Below are 15214 nucleotides of genomic sequence, written 5' to 3'. Positions count from 1 at the left end.
ACACAGAGCCCCAAAGAGCACCCAAGGCAGTACCTGCACCCCCCACGGAGCTCAAGGATTCCTGTAGAAGACAAAAGAGGATATGGATGCCTGACAACTCAAAGGCTTTCCCAAGTGAGGCACTCACGGGGACACTTCTTCACACAGGTGGCACCGAAGCTATACTTTCCCTCGGGGTTGACATCCATCTGGTATGTGGTGGGGTTGTACAGCATGAGTGGTGGACAGGTGTCCTTGCATGTTGCTTCATCTCGGAACTTGCGGCAGACCTGCACAGGAGGGACATAGGCCTGGTGGAGCTGGGCAAGGATACTCAGTGCCCCAAATCAAGGAAGCAAGGTGTTTTGTTTTCAGGCTAGAAAGGCTTAGAAAGCTCAGTGCTCAGGTGTTCAATCAGAGTAGAAAAATCTAGCAATGACCTTTGGTAGAGTCAGAACTTTCTCTCAAGAATATGATTTTTCTTAAACATATTGTCCTGGCTATCAAAGTTTACAAATTATGATCAGAGAAAATATATCTCTATTAATTTTCAAATGACAAGAGTTAAGACATTTTAGTGACAACCATTGATTTGAAATTCAATGTACATTGTATTTCCTTTATAAAGGATGCATTTTAAAATTTATGGATAAACTGAAGAAAGACTTCACTCACTAGGAAAGGTGCTATGTAACAAGGGTTATTTTCCCTGAAATCTTCCATTGGAATTGGCCCACTCCAGACCAACCAGTTCGAAATCCCTAGGGTTGGGCCCAGTCTCTGGAATTTCAGAATCTTCCCTTTGTTGAAACCACTGAGAGACCAGCTTAGGGTGGGCCTCTTTCTGGAGTCTGAGCAGATCTCACTACACTCAGTATTGACCCTGGGAATTGTAACCTCCAGGCCAGATGTGTCTAGGACTTCTGAAATGAAATGCCACAGTGTACATGGGTGACAAGGTTTTTGTGAGTTTTCTGTAGTAGCAGAGACAAGAGTGAAATGCTTCAAGACCCCTTAGGGGTAGGTGGGAGAATAAGAGGCATTGGAACTATGGTAGAAAGAAAAGAAGGATGAGGGACAGGAGACCCAAATATCATACTATTGAAGATCAGGAAAGCTCTGGATGGATCTCTTAGGGGATTATTTTGGTTTGGATAAGAGATGTCCCCCAAAAGCTCTTGTGGGAACAAAAGGAGGTTAAATGATGCAATTATGAGATTTTTAATCTAAAAAATGGATTAATCCATTTGATGGATTAATAATTTTAAAGAACTGCTGTACTGGGTGATCACTGTAGGCAGGTGGGACATGGCTAGAGGAGGTGAGTCACTTTATATCTTGTCCCCCTGGCTCCTTCTTCTCTCTCTCTACTTCCTGGATACCATGAGATGAGCAGTTTTCTTCTACTACCCTTCCACAGTGATGTTCTGCCTCACCTTGTCCCAGAGCAATGTAGTTGGCCAGCCATGGACTGAAACTGTGAGTCCAGAACAAACTTATTCTTCTCTAAATTGCTCTTGTCAGGTACTTTGTTCATAGTAACAGAAAGCTGACTAGCATAGGGATCTCACAGTATCAAGGTGTGATGCTATTGCTATTGGCAATAACACATATAGAGTATTTAGTGCTTATTCTGTGCCTAGTTCCTGGTGGTGAATGCCAAGGGTATTATGCTACTATGCTATATCTGTGACTGCCAATATTAATCCACAAAAACGTCTCCCACGGAAGCCCCTGTCATGGTCGGTGTTGGGGGTGGCAGTGTACAGCAGTTGTGGACCAATTCCAAAAGAAGCAGAAGGGAAGCTTGGTCTTACCAGGCAGTCGCTCTCCCGGGGCCCCGTGCAGCCAGCTGCACACTGGTTGTGACAGCAGTCACTGGGGGACTTGCCACGACAGCGTCCTGAACACTGCTGGGCACAGATGATCTTGGTCACTGAAAAAGAATAAAGATCACCTGTGAGCTGAGTCAAGGGGAAGGCAAACATTATATCCCAGGGAAAATTAAAGAGCACTTGCAAAGGTAATGGAAAAAGTGGGGAGAAACGATTAATACAGTGATGTAGTGATTCTGTGATTCAAGATCTCAGGCATTCTCATTCAGCCAAACTCAATCCTGTCGTGACCTGCCTCACGGTACCTTTTATTTATTTATTTATTTATTTTTAATTGCTTAGAAGAACTGATCAATCAAGACCTTCTTAATAATTAGACATTAGTCATACTGAGTCTTTGTGTCTGCACACAAAACATAAGCACTTGGCAGGAAGAAGTATTTCAGGGGAGGCAGCAACCATGTCACAATGAAATTTAGGGACAGATGGTCAATTTTGAACCTGACAAGTCCCCAGAGTCCTTGGCCACACTGAGTGTTTGAGCCCACAACTAGGATCAGGTAAATTAAATTCTTTCCTGAAGTAGGATTCACACAAAAACTCTCTTAAGAAACATTGTTCAAACTTCTGGGTAGCAGGATACCTAGGAATAACGAAGGCAGAGGGAGAGGATGAGTCTCCAATTCTCAGGAAAATGTGCAAAAAACCATGTTATCCAGAAGAAATGACTAGGACATAGGTGGCTGGCTTTCATGAAGCTAGGACATAGGACATAGGTGGCTGGCTTTTATGAAAGGCTGAAGCGGCCCAAAATAGCCCACACTGGAGTAGGCACATACAGTAAGATTTGCAAGACTGTCAATCACGAAACTGACAACATCTGGCCCTGTGGTCAGGAAGTTGCCTGTAGTCTCTGATGGGAAAACAAATCCAATCCCCTGAATCCAGGTTGGGAGGGTGGTCACATCTTGACTTGGGGCTATGCTCATGGGTGGGGAGGGGTGGTCACACATTGAGCTTCTTCACTGACTAACTTACATTTCTGGCAGTTTTCCTCTCCTGCCCCCCAGCAACTTCCATTGGGACAGCTTGGATCACACTTTTGGCCTGAAACATAAACATTATAAATTCATATCTCAGCAAAAGTGAACAAATGATAAGAAACTGATGATACCTTTCCCATGGCCCTGGGTAATGTTCTAGAAATAAGGAATAGCTTTAAAACTTCTTATTCTTTGGCTACTTTGTTTATAGGATGATTTAAAAGATCCCCATAAAAAATTAAAAAATGAATCATATACTGATTTTATTTACATTTCAGCTATGGAAACTGAGGCAGAGAGCAATTACTAATTTTTCACAAGCACATAAAGGATAATTTAAATGAAACTAAGGTCCAGAGTTCCAATTTGCACAGGCTTGGGGGATTTTCTGGCATCTTTTACAACAGAATCGAGGTGTCTAATCTGGTGGAGTCCTTAGTATGTACTTACCATATCTTTGCCATGTGTGGTCATGAGTGAATGAGTGGATCAGTCATCTTTGGGTATTTGAGTATAAACATGTCAATAGTGTATACTACTATGTTAATTATCTCAAATCTAAGCTAATAGTTTACAAGCTACTATCCAGAAATCTTGGCAATTGATCAGTTTTTATAATTGTTCAATTACAAATTATATGTACAAAGACTTTTAATCTCTTTAACCATGTTTTATTTTTTTTATCAGCACTGAGAAATCTTAAGCCCAGATTGTGAAATCAACAGAGAAAAAACAGGTTGATCACGAAATTTGTTAAAAAGGGAACAATCATGGGAACATCTCTGTGTGTGTGTTGCTGGAGATCAAAACTGGGGCCTCATTGGGATTACAGGTATTACATGCCTGTAATCTTAGTGACTTGGAAGGTTGAGCAGGAGGATCACAAATTCGAGGCCAGCCTCAGCAACTTACCAAGACCCTCAGCACCATAGAAAGATACTGACTCAAAATAAAAAGTCAAAAGGAATGGGGATGTAACTCAGTGGTAAAACACCCCTGTACTAAATTCCTAGTACCCAAATCAGCCAACCAACCAAACAACTCTGGAGTTTCATGAATGTTAGATGAGAACTACACTCTTAGTTACAACCCCAGCCCCATGCAGATATCTTTTAGTATAAACATATCATAATCCAAAGGAGGTAATATGTGTTACAATGTCTCCTATTCTCAGGAAGATTTTAGCTGCTGTAAGAATTTAGGTTGCAAATGAAAGAGGTGACAATTTGCCAAGTGTAGTGAACCAGGAGACCCATCTAAAACAAGTGACAATTTCTACCATTGCCACCAGGAGTGACAGAAATTAATGCAATGCTGGAGCCCACTCCCTGGAGTCATGAAAGATGTTAAGGCCAAGCACTACATGGATGGTGTGTGTGATATGTTGTGAAGACAAAGACAGAGAGAAGGAAACAGAGAAACAAAGAGAAGAAAAAGCAAAAGCAAAAGAAGTGTGTTACAAGCAGCTCTGTCTGTACAGTGAAATGATGTTACCGTTACTTTTCACCCTACACATCGACATCTACCAATTTTGATTATAACCTGTAATAGGTTTATAAAAGAAATATATTTAAAATAAAAATGATCTTTCAGGTAACAGAGAAACATTTGCCAGCCAATGAATTCAAGGTCTGTTTATAATTGTATTATTAACTCTCTGTGACAAAAATTAGATGCATTCCCACTATATGAAATGTGTATAGTAAAAAAGCAAGAAAGAAGAAATAAGAATCATTAAGAGGCAATCAATAAGGACATTTAAATATGTATCTATATAAGAATCAAAATCACACTATGCATTGCTTTGTTATCTTAAAAAAACACTAATAAAGTGTTATGACAACTTTTTCATGCCTTTAAATATCCTTCAACCTAGCATGATTTTGGAAGCATGGCTGAATCATAACTTATCCAATCAATCTCTTATTTTTGATATATATTTTGTTTCCAAGATTTATTATAAATAAGGTTTCAAGAAATATTCCTGTGTAAAATACTTTTCTACATCTCTTATGATTTTCACTCCCCTAATTATTTCCTCTCTTATTCTCAGCCAGGATAGCCAACCATCATTGATATGAAGGCTTTAAATAAGCTTTGGAAACATCCTGCCAAAATTCTCTCCCTGACTGTCTTATGAATTTATATGTCTAGAATATAAGAATTTCTGTGCCCCTGTACCCTGATTGACCCATGCATCTAAAATTGAAAGAAATTCAAATATTTAGCAAAAGCAAAAATTATACTTCCTTATTTTTTTTCGACCTTTTTACTATAGTGAGAAATAAAATTTTACCTGATTTCTTGGCCACCTATTTTGTAAAAGTATATGCACATGTGTGTATATGTGTGGGGGCATGCTCATGCACCTGCTCAAGTCCTTAGCCCATTTTGGTAGTGGTGGGTCATCCTGTCAGGATTTCCTTCATGGCAATCAGATGTCATATAATATTTGTCATTACATGTTTTTACATGGAAATTTTCTTTTATGTTATCTAACTTTGGATTTTATTCAATGTGTTATTATAAATATTCATATTTATGTTTCCGTCTACCACTTACATCCATGTTTAATACTTTATTATATATATTTAATATATTTGGAATTTATCTTAAGGTATGGAATGGGTGATGAATTTATTTTCTTTCTTTTTTGTTTGAATTTATTTTCCTTTCAAGATAATTATTCACTCTAACCTCAAATTCCCAACTTTATTAACAAAAGCACAAAGCTGGGGTACATAGTTTGACTTTTCTGAATTTCAGATGTTTTTCCTATAAAATACTCAACTCATCTCACAGGATTTTTTTTTTTTTTTTTTTGTAAAAATGAAATGAGATAAGTTTTCTGGAGGAATGTGTGGACTGCGAAGCAATGGTTAAGGGAGGAGTCCACTTTCCACAAGGAGATTGGCAGTAGGTAATGAGGAAGCTATAGGTGTAAGGTGATTTTGTACTTTCCAGTATGACTAACCTAATATACCTAGTCTGCCTTAAAACAAAACAAAACAAAACAAAACAAAACCTTTACAGCTCTATCAGTTCTATATTTCTCCCTAATCATTAAGTCATTTCAGAACAATTTCTTGAATCAATTTTTACTTGAATTGCCATTTCCTTATGGACTTTTGATTTATTTAGGTTTATGTGATTATTGCTATAGTTTGGACCTGAAATGTCCTTCACAAACCCATATTTTAAAGGATTAATCCCCAGGTTGGTGCTCTTGGGAAATGGTGGGAAGTTTAAGAGGTGGGGCCTAGTGGGAAGTTTGGTCACTGGGGGAGTTGGGGAAAATGTACTTGAAAGGAATATTGGGATTCTTGCCCCTTCTCTTTCTTTCTCTTTTGCTTCCAGCTGCCATGAGGTAAGTGACTTCCTCTGCCATCTACTTCTGCCATGATGTGCTGCCTTTGCGCAGGCCCAAAAACTTTGAGACCAACTTACCATGGACTACAACCTTCAAAACTCTGAATTAAAAAAACCCTTTCCTCTTTTAAGTTGATTATCTCAGGTATTTTATTATAGTAGTGGAAAGGTAACACAACAATTCTTTAATCAATACCATATTGATTTATATTTTACAGTGTCATCATATTTGACTCTAATTATTTCATGAACCTGTCCACCCATCTTTTTTTTTTCCCAATGCCTCATGTTGGATCTTCCTTACAATCATGATGGCAGTGAGTACAGGTGTACCCTTGCAGGCTGTCTGATCTTATTCATGGCAAATCCATAACCTTTGTTTGTAAGGTTTTTTTTTGTTTGTTATAAATTTGAACAATTTGACCTCCGTATATTTCCTCATAGAGCTGAGGAAATTCTAACTTTGGTCTCTTGAATAATACAAAAATTTGCATTCTAAAATAAAAACTTTAAGTTTATTGCAAACACAATGGGTGATATGTTGGGTATCTGGAAGAATGATACATTTATAAAATAGAAGAGCTCAATATTCATTTTCATAGTAGCATTGGTTAGGGAGTTAAAAGATAAATGTGATATACTAATGATGGAATATCATTTGATCATATAAAGGAAGAAAATTTTGACACATGCTACAACATGTATGGACCTTGAGGACATTATACTAAGTGAAATAAGTCAGATACACAAAAGGACAAATACTGTGCGATTCCACCTGTACCTAGAGTAGTCAACCTCATTGAGACAGAAATTAGATTGAGGGCTACCTAGGCTGGGGCCTAGGGAGGAAGGGAAAACAGGAGTTATTGATTAATGGATACATAATTTCAGCTTTGCAAGATAAAAGGAGTTCTGCCAGTACACGGTGGTAATGGCGACATCACGACGTGGATGCATAATGTCATTGAAGTTTACATTTAAAAATGGTTAAGGTCATAAATTTTATATTATGAATATTCCATCACAACCAGTCAATCAATAAACATGAAGCAAATAGAAACAGAAAAGAACATCCAGCTGATGATTTTGAAGAGTTGTGTCAGCTACATTTTGAGACCAAAAATAAACATACTTCCACTGAACAGCTGTAGGGAAACAGAGATGCAGGAAGTGGTCATCCCTTCTTATTTTAAAGGGTTGAAACACCAGGGGGGATCAGGAAGGGGATCAAACTCAGGGGAGCTTGGTAAGTGTAAGCATGTGTCTTTCAGAGTTTACCACATGGCCTTGGCAATGGGCAAGGGGTGTAGCCGTGACCTTAGGCCTGGTCTCCTGCCAGGCCCTCCCTCACAAAGCTGCTTTACTGATGAACAGGGCAGGGATGAGGTCAGAAGAATTCAGGGAAATATTTACAAACTTCCTCCCTGTGGGCTGTACCCAATTTTGCCTGTGGTTCCATGTGGGAGTGCCTACAGTCATAATCCAGAGGGCAGAAGTCAAGGGGTCAAGAGGGCTGGGGTACCACTGTAGGACTCAGTAGAAATTCGGTAGCACACAAGAGGTTGGCCAATCTCCATGAGGCAGGATGGGAGAAGCCTCAAGCCAGGACCAAAGGCTACCACTACAGTTCTTCCTGCAACCAGTAATTCTGCTCAAGGGCTATTCAAGGGTTCAGGCTCTGCGTGAGCAGGTGTGCTACCCAGCAACACGAAAAGTAGACTTTTACCTCTGTATTATATAAAAGCTCTCCTGGCAGGCAGATAATATGTTTACTACTTATTTTTGTTTTAGTATAATATGACTTAACAGTAAACATGCTGTCTCTCTCCCCAACTCCAGCACTGAACAGCTCTACCCACCATGGAAGCTGGAAGCCAAGAGAAAGATCTTGCAACACTTACAGCTGCCCAGGCGGTTCTGCAAGTCCATTGACATATTGCTCATAAAGTCATTGTCGATGATATCCCGCCACTGGATGCTTTCCATGTTGCAGAGGACAGGGTTATTGCTGAACCGCACAGCACCATGCAGGATTTCTACATGAACAGAACCACAGTAAGCAAACTTTCCATCTCCTTTAAATTCACATGATGCATGCACACATTTTTTACACTTTATGTTCCATTAGAAAGATGCCAGTGTGCAAATGGTCAGTCCTATGGAAGCCGTGATGGGGGCAGACAAAAACTCAGTTTATGATAGTGCTATGGAGGAGTTAGGATTTCTCCTGACCTGGGCTTTGAATAATAATTAGAAGTTTAGAAATACAGCAGGGAGGGAATGGTTAGTCAGTGGGCACAGAATGAATGATAACTATTCAGTAGTGGTTCTGGGATCTGATCAAGCTGGATGAGGGCTGATTGAAGAGGTGAAGGAGCAGATAGGGCAGGAAGAGCCTGTGGCAGTCATAGGCATTATAGACCAGGATGGCAGGATAGGGCGGCCAACCTTCACCTAGCATGCTTCCAGGTGGCTCTGGAGAATATCATGAGGAAAGGGTGTATGCCTGTTATGGAGTAAGAACTGTATGTATGAAAAAGCCACAGGTGGACACCAGAGACATGAGAGACGCACAAGACTGTACTGTACAATTGTTTCAAGGAAGTCATGAGAGGGCATGAAAAAGTTTGGGATGGAAAAAAATTCAAGCCTGGACAAAGAGAGAGTGCTGCATTGATAACATTTAAACATAAATATTTCTGAAAATGACTTTTGTGTACTAAACACTGAACAGGTGCTGTGGGGTCTGCAAAGATGGATTAGGCCTGCTGGCTTCTTTTTGAGGACTGACACACCAATAAAACAGATTAATGGTTCTGTTTAATGGTCCTGTGCCCCCGGGAGACCATGATGATGAGGCTGGGTACTGTGCTAGTTGGTGTATAAATATTATCTTCATTAATCCTCACAATAGTCCAATGACTATCATTTAAATGTAGAGGAAAAAAAATCTTAGTGCTCAGCATTCCACAGGCAGGGAATGGATACAACATGTGCACAAAGTACCAATGCTGAAAAGAAAGGATTCTCCTGGGGAAGAACTCAGAGGCTGCTGGAAAGAATGAGATTTCCAGAATGTATTTACACACTTATTTTATAGGAATAAGAAAGAAAGGCTCTTGCAGAAAGAAGACTTGAAAGCAAAGACACAGAAGGCCTCCAGTACAGAGTTTTTCGGGTACAGAGTTTTCTCAACAGAGGGAAGAGTATAAAGCAATTGCAGGAGGAAACCTGGGAGATCAGGAAAGGCCAAACTGCAGAGCCTGATATGGAAGTCAGAGATGACCACAGGGTCACCAAGTGCATCACGTGCCTCATGAGAGAGCCACGCACAGATGGATGAAACTGAGGCCAGATTTGAAAACACAAGATGGGATGCCAAGGCTGCAGGGACACTCAGGACAAAAGATGAAGGGGCTGAGAGTGCAGAAAAAGCAGAGTCTAAAACAGGGCCTTAGAGAAACCTATTGTCAGTGATAGGGAGAAATAAGGGGTAAGAAAGGTGAAGGGGACATCAGGTGCCACTGTCTTGTAGCTTCGAAAATAAAGACAGTCAGGAGGCAGCCAGATATTTATTTTTACTTCTCACATTCATGAATGCTCATTCTGTGGCAGCCTCTAGGTTGACTGTTAATAATGCTATATTAAATAATCTGGATCTGTACAATCCAACCTTGGTTTAAAAGTAAGAATAATACCAAGGACTCACTAAAGCAGATGCTTTGCCTATAGTGAGTCACTTAATTTTCTCAACAGTCCTAACTATTGTGGTGAGTATGCAGCCCACATTTCTGAAGGTGAGGCACAGGGAGCTGAAAGAACGTGCTCCAGAGTCTCTGCTTAGTGAGTGATAGAGCCCGGGCTGGAGCCCAGACAGTCTGGCTCCAGGAACCAGACTCACGCCCGCTGGGGCCTTGTTTCATGACACATGTGAGGCAAGACAGGCGGAGTGAGGCACACTGAATGTACCGAATCAGCCACTTCACAAAATGCAAGTAAAACACCACGAGTGCTAGAATAAACACAGTAACATGAGCGTGGGTGCTCTGAGCAGTAAAGCTGTGGGTGGGAATTTTTAAGGCAATTTATAGGATGGTAAATGAAGGAACCAAGGAGATGACTGCCTAGCTGTTTCCATTCTCGGCTTTGGATGTGTGGCTCACACTCCAGCTCTGCACACCTGCTAGGCTCCTGTCATTCCAAACAGGGCCTCCTCTGCTCCACACCCCTCTTCTTATCTTGCTCCTTTCCCTTTCAGCTCTATGTCCCCATCAGAACCACACAGGAAGGATGAAATATGGGGACAGTGATTTGGGGCCATCCCTGGCTTCTCTGTTTACTAGCATGGGGCCTTGGGACAGTTAATTTACTGCCATTTCTCTATTTTTAAAACGACTGCATGTAACACCCACTTTGAAAGAGCGATGTGGGCAGTAAATGCAGTTACTGATTTAACATGCCTGCCATGCGGTAGGGCACAATTGTTGTCTATTTTTATCAACACTTTTTTTATTTTTTAAAGTCAATTTACCCTCACTTCTACCATCTTCAGTTTCCTCTCCCAGGAGCCTCCCAAGTATCCTTCTTACAAGAATTCAAACTTCTATCAAATCTTCATTCCTTGTCCTTAACTTATACCTGATTTTCCATATAACAGCACTACTCTTGAGACTGCATCAAATGTGGGTAGGGTTTTTAATGTACATTAATACCGCCTTATCAGCAATTTTGCTTTACATAAGTTTCAAATCCCATTGCAAACTAGGTAACAAAATTATTGCTTATTCAATAAGATACTTGAGAGAGAGAGAGAGAGAGAGAGAGAGAGAGAGAGAGAACAAGATTATATTCATGTAACTTTATTATAGTGTTCTGTCATAATTGTTCTGTTATTATTCATTAATGGTGTTAATCTCTTACTATGCCCAATTTATAAATTAAACTGCCAGAGGTATGTATATATAGGACAAAACCAGTATAAATAGGCATTTTGGTGCTACAGAGATGATGAGCATTTACTGGAGGTTTGGAATATATCCCCCCGAGTATGAGGGAGAATTACTGTATGTTCTTGTATACCTGAGATCTAGTTCAGAAGGCTGGCAGTTTATTTCTTCCCCACATGCATGAACTCTCTATTCCAGTGCAGGAATAAAAAAAGATTCTTTTACCCAGAATCTTTGCCATTTCTTCCTAGCCCTCTGGATATTTTTCCACATCCATGGAAGAATGGGTAACTGGCTGAAATCTTCCCTTTCTATTACATTATCTACCTTCTTCTTAGTAACTTCCACTAAGATTCTGGATCCTGCAAACAGTTGGCATGCAATACATGTGTATTTCGTGAATAAAAGGTGGAATTGAAAAATGTGACAGTTATTGAGTGCCAATCAGAATCACCTTCTGCATTTACACACACCCATGACCCCCCTGGCCTCTCACCCTGTAAGTTTCTCATGGGCAGCTCCCTTAGTCCAGTTTTATTTGCACCGTAGTTAGACAGGACTGCTAAGGCATAAGTATTTTCATAGAGCACATTTCCTCTGATGATCTGCAGGTTTTCCAAAGGAATCCTCTCCACTGTGTTGAGGGCGATGAGTACATAACCAGCAACTTCCTGGATGGTCTAATGAGATAAAACAACAATATTTTATTTCTCTTTCAAAGAGTTCAAGAATTCAAGGTCTGAAATGGGTCCAGACGTTCCAGGGCACCTAACTGCACCATAATACACATGAGTGGTTGACAAATGTAAGATATGTAAATGATTACAACTGAGCAAAGAAGTGACAGGATTTGAAATGATCCAATCCCTCCACTTTGGGTTTTGAAGCCTGTAATGAAGAGCAATGTGCATTAATTAGGAGTACTGCAGCTTAACACTTCAGATGAAAATGAAAATTTTAAAAAACTACCTTGCATCTATCTCATAATTTCTTTCTTTATTTTTTTTTTCTGTACCAGGGATTGAACTCAGATGCACTCAACCACTGGGTCACATCCCTGCCCCTTTTTTATTTAGAGACAGGGTCTCACTGAGTTGCTCAGCAGCCTTGATTTTTCCTGCGGCTGTCTTTGAACTCTCAATCCTTCTGTCTCAGCCTCCCAAGCTGCTGGGATTGCAGGTGTGCGCCAAGTGCCCAGCTCTCATATAATTTCTTACCAAAAAAAAGTAAAAGAGGGAGGGAAGGAGAGCTCCAGAGGTGGGGTGGGGTGAGAAGGAAAGAGGAAGAAAGGAAGGAAAGAAGGCAGGTAGGCAGGCAGGCAGGCTGGCCAGCCAGAAGGTGGCGAGACAAATCCAATCAAAATTTAAGTACCATCAAACTCTAAGCTTACTGTAAAATATTTAGGAGTTGTGAGAACTGATTATAATCTCTTGGGAGCTTGAAATTGGCTATGGTGAGAATATTTATGCCAAGGATAAAGGCACATACTATAAAGCCAGGATTTTTATAATTATTATTTTTTTGGAGGGGGGTAACTAAGGATTAAACCCAGGCGTGCTCAGTCACTGAGCCACATCCCCAGCCCTTTTTAAAAAAATATTTTATTTAGAGACAGGGTCTTGTTGAGTTGCTTAGCACCTCACTAAGTTGCTGAGGCTGGTTTTGAACTTGCAGTCCTCCTGCCTCAGCCTCCCGAGCCACTGGGATTACAGGTGAGCGCCTCCATACCCAGCTATTTTCATTATTTTTCAAAAGATCTGATATGCCAGCATACCATGACTGAAGCAATATCTAGCGATTAATGTCAGAATCTGTGGTGACAGTGGAGTTCCAGGCTAGCTGTTTCTCTCCAATATTCTTTTTTAGCTATAACCTGATCCAAGATAGTAAAGGAGACTCTCACAAAAATCTCCTCTATAGCTCCCTTGGACTTGGAACCACCAAAATGAAAAGTAAACATGCTTCAACTTAAATTCTGTCTAGCTGTTTTCTGCTAATATGAACTTCTATCATATTTGGGTAGGATAACAAATTCATCCAAACAAACCTTTAAGAAGGAAAGGTCATAATTCTTTTGCACGTAGGTAATTTCCAAGTTCCCCAGGACCACTTCACAGTTATTGAACATCCTCTGGAGGCTCAGAAAGTGATCTTCACAAGTGCCCAACTGGGTGAGCTTGTTACTTGTGCCTTGGCAAACTGGAATAAAGGGAAAAAAAAGATATGTCATAAAATGCTTTGAAGTAACAAAACTAATATAAATATTTACTAACTTTCTAAGCTTTAGTGATTTACAATATTAATTCTGATCAAAGGATATTTCAAGACCAATGTGATAAAAGATGTTAAAGCTTATGTAAGGTGTAATTCAATGTAAGAGGAAATGCATCTCTATACTGCATGGGATTTCATTATATTAAAATATGTAAAAAATGTTTAAAATTCAATGGGAATATATGAAACTTCTATGAAAGTCTTTAAGACAAGAAAATTCTATAAGAGTTCTGGTAGTCAAAAAGAAAATTTTATAAGGAATTTAATAATTACAAGGTTGAGTTAATAATTGTAAAATGAACATTTTAGTTTGCAAAAAGTTAGCATGCACATTGTGTGTGCAAAGAATGTGCACAAACATAACATACACTAGACAATATTTTCTGACCATCACACTGTAGATCTAAAGTCAATCACAAGCACATAATTGAAAAACCCATCTGGGTGGAGATTAAAAATATTCCTCTATACAAATGCAGCAAAGAAAAAAATCAAAGAAATAATTGGATAGTTAGAAAATAACAAAAAATAAGACACAACTTTTAAGAACACTTGGGGATAGACAAGCATGTTCCTCTGGCTTGTACACTCTGTCATTCCACAGAGCACAAGCATATGCACAATTGCTTTGCATCAACGGCCAATACACCACCTGGGCACTTTTCACTCCTTAGTGTTTCAGGATGTCAAATTTTCACTTTTCACTCCTTAGTGTTTCAGGATGTCAAATTTTAATCCAAGATAACATTTTAAATTAGGGGCCAAAGTTAGACTGTAGAAATGCACTTGGAAGCTTACATTTAAAAGCAAAGGAGAGGATTATAATAAAGTGATATTTACAAACCTAGCTCTTTGAAAGGCGTGTTTCGGCAAGCCTAACAAAACAAAGAGGCTTGGGGCTTTTGAAGCAGGGAGCTTGTTAATAAGGGACTATGTTTGAACCAAAATTATCATCAGTGAAGAAATATGGCCTCTGGCTTTGGACATTATAATCAGACCTGGCCAGGTCCTTCTTCATCTGTAAAGGCGCTGACTGGACAACCAGGTGGCAGTCCACAGAGCAAGGCCAAAGTCAATACTGCACTGGTACTTTCTTCAGAAACTTTTAAAATATATACTTCTATTTTATAGGCTTCTTTGTTCCCTCCCTATGGGAATTATTCTAAGAGCATCATGTGTCTGCCCTTGCATGACGGAGCCACAGCCACGAGCACATGTTCAAACACCACATAATCAACCCAAGGCATTTATACAAACATTAGCTATGATGCAATCTTCACATCCTTTTTAACTCTGTGGGGATTTCCCTATTTTTCCCTTCTATGCTCTCATTCAAATTCAATAGTAGTGAAAACTTTCACAAAGGAACTCAGTCCCTATCTCCTATCTGCAAAGGCAGGATGACTGCATAGTTCTTTCAACCATAATTTTGGCTCAATCCAATGTCGCTCATCTGTTTTTACCCAGGAACCTGGGCTACTTTGACTGTAACCTCAACCTGGAATGATCATATAACTGTTCTACCCAAGCAGACAGGGCTGGATTGATTTCCCAATACTAAGCCCTTAAAGATGTCATCATGGATGTAAGTACTGGCTTTTGATAATAACATGCGACCTTGAAGCTGGCGTACCTTGTAACAAAAGTTGCTCTCCTAAACAACAGATATGTGTCTACCTTTCATTATAAATGATCAGCTGTGATCCAGGTCCCCATAAGTAATAGTTGTGCTTTTCATGTCATTCAGATGGGCAGAGTGTACTAGAAC

General features: G+C 39.8%; 1 protein-coding gene across 1 annotated transcript in view; it reads right to left on the bottom strand.

Annotated features, from left to right (window-relative positions):
• Egfr (epidermal growth factor receptor) overlaps positions 1 to 15214 on the bottom strand; it is a 201972-nt gene that overhangs the window by 63289 nt on the left and 123469 nt on the right. The window contains exons 2-7 of the mRNA XM_026412215.2: positions 13220 to 13371; positions 11669 to 11852; positions 8128 to 8262; positions 2853 to 2921; positions 1797 to 1915; positions 128 to 269 (exon numbers count right to left, since the gene is read on the bottom strand). Coding sequence (XP_026268000.2) covers positions 128 to 269; positions 1797 to 1915; positions 2853 to 2921; positions 8128 to 8262; positions 11669 to 11852; positions 13220 to 13371 — 801 coding nt within the window. The remainder of the gene's footprint in view (positions 1 to 127; positions 270 to 1796; positions 1916 to 2852; positions 2922 to 8127; positions 8263 to 11668; positions 11853 to 13219; positions 13372 to 15214) is intronic.

This window comes from Urocitellus parryii, chromosome 3 (assembly GCF_045843805.1).
Source record: "Urocitellus parryii isolate mUroPar1 chromosome 3, mUroPar1.hap1, whole genome shotgun sequence".
Classification (NCBI taxonomy): domain Eukaryota; kingdom Metazoa; phylum Chordata; class Mammalia; order Rodentia; family Sciuridae; genus Urocitellus; species Urocitellus parryii.
This window is presented reverse-complemented; position numbering and strand designations above follow the sequence as displayed.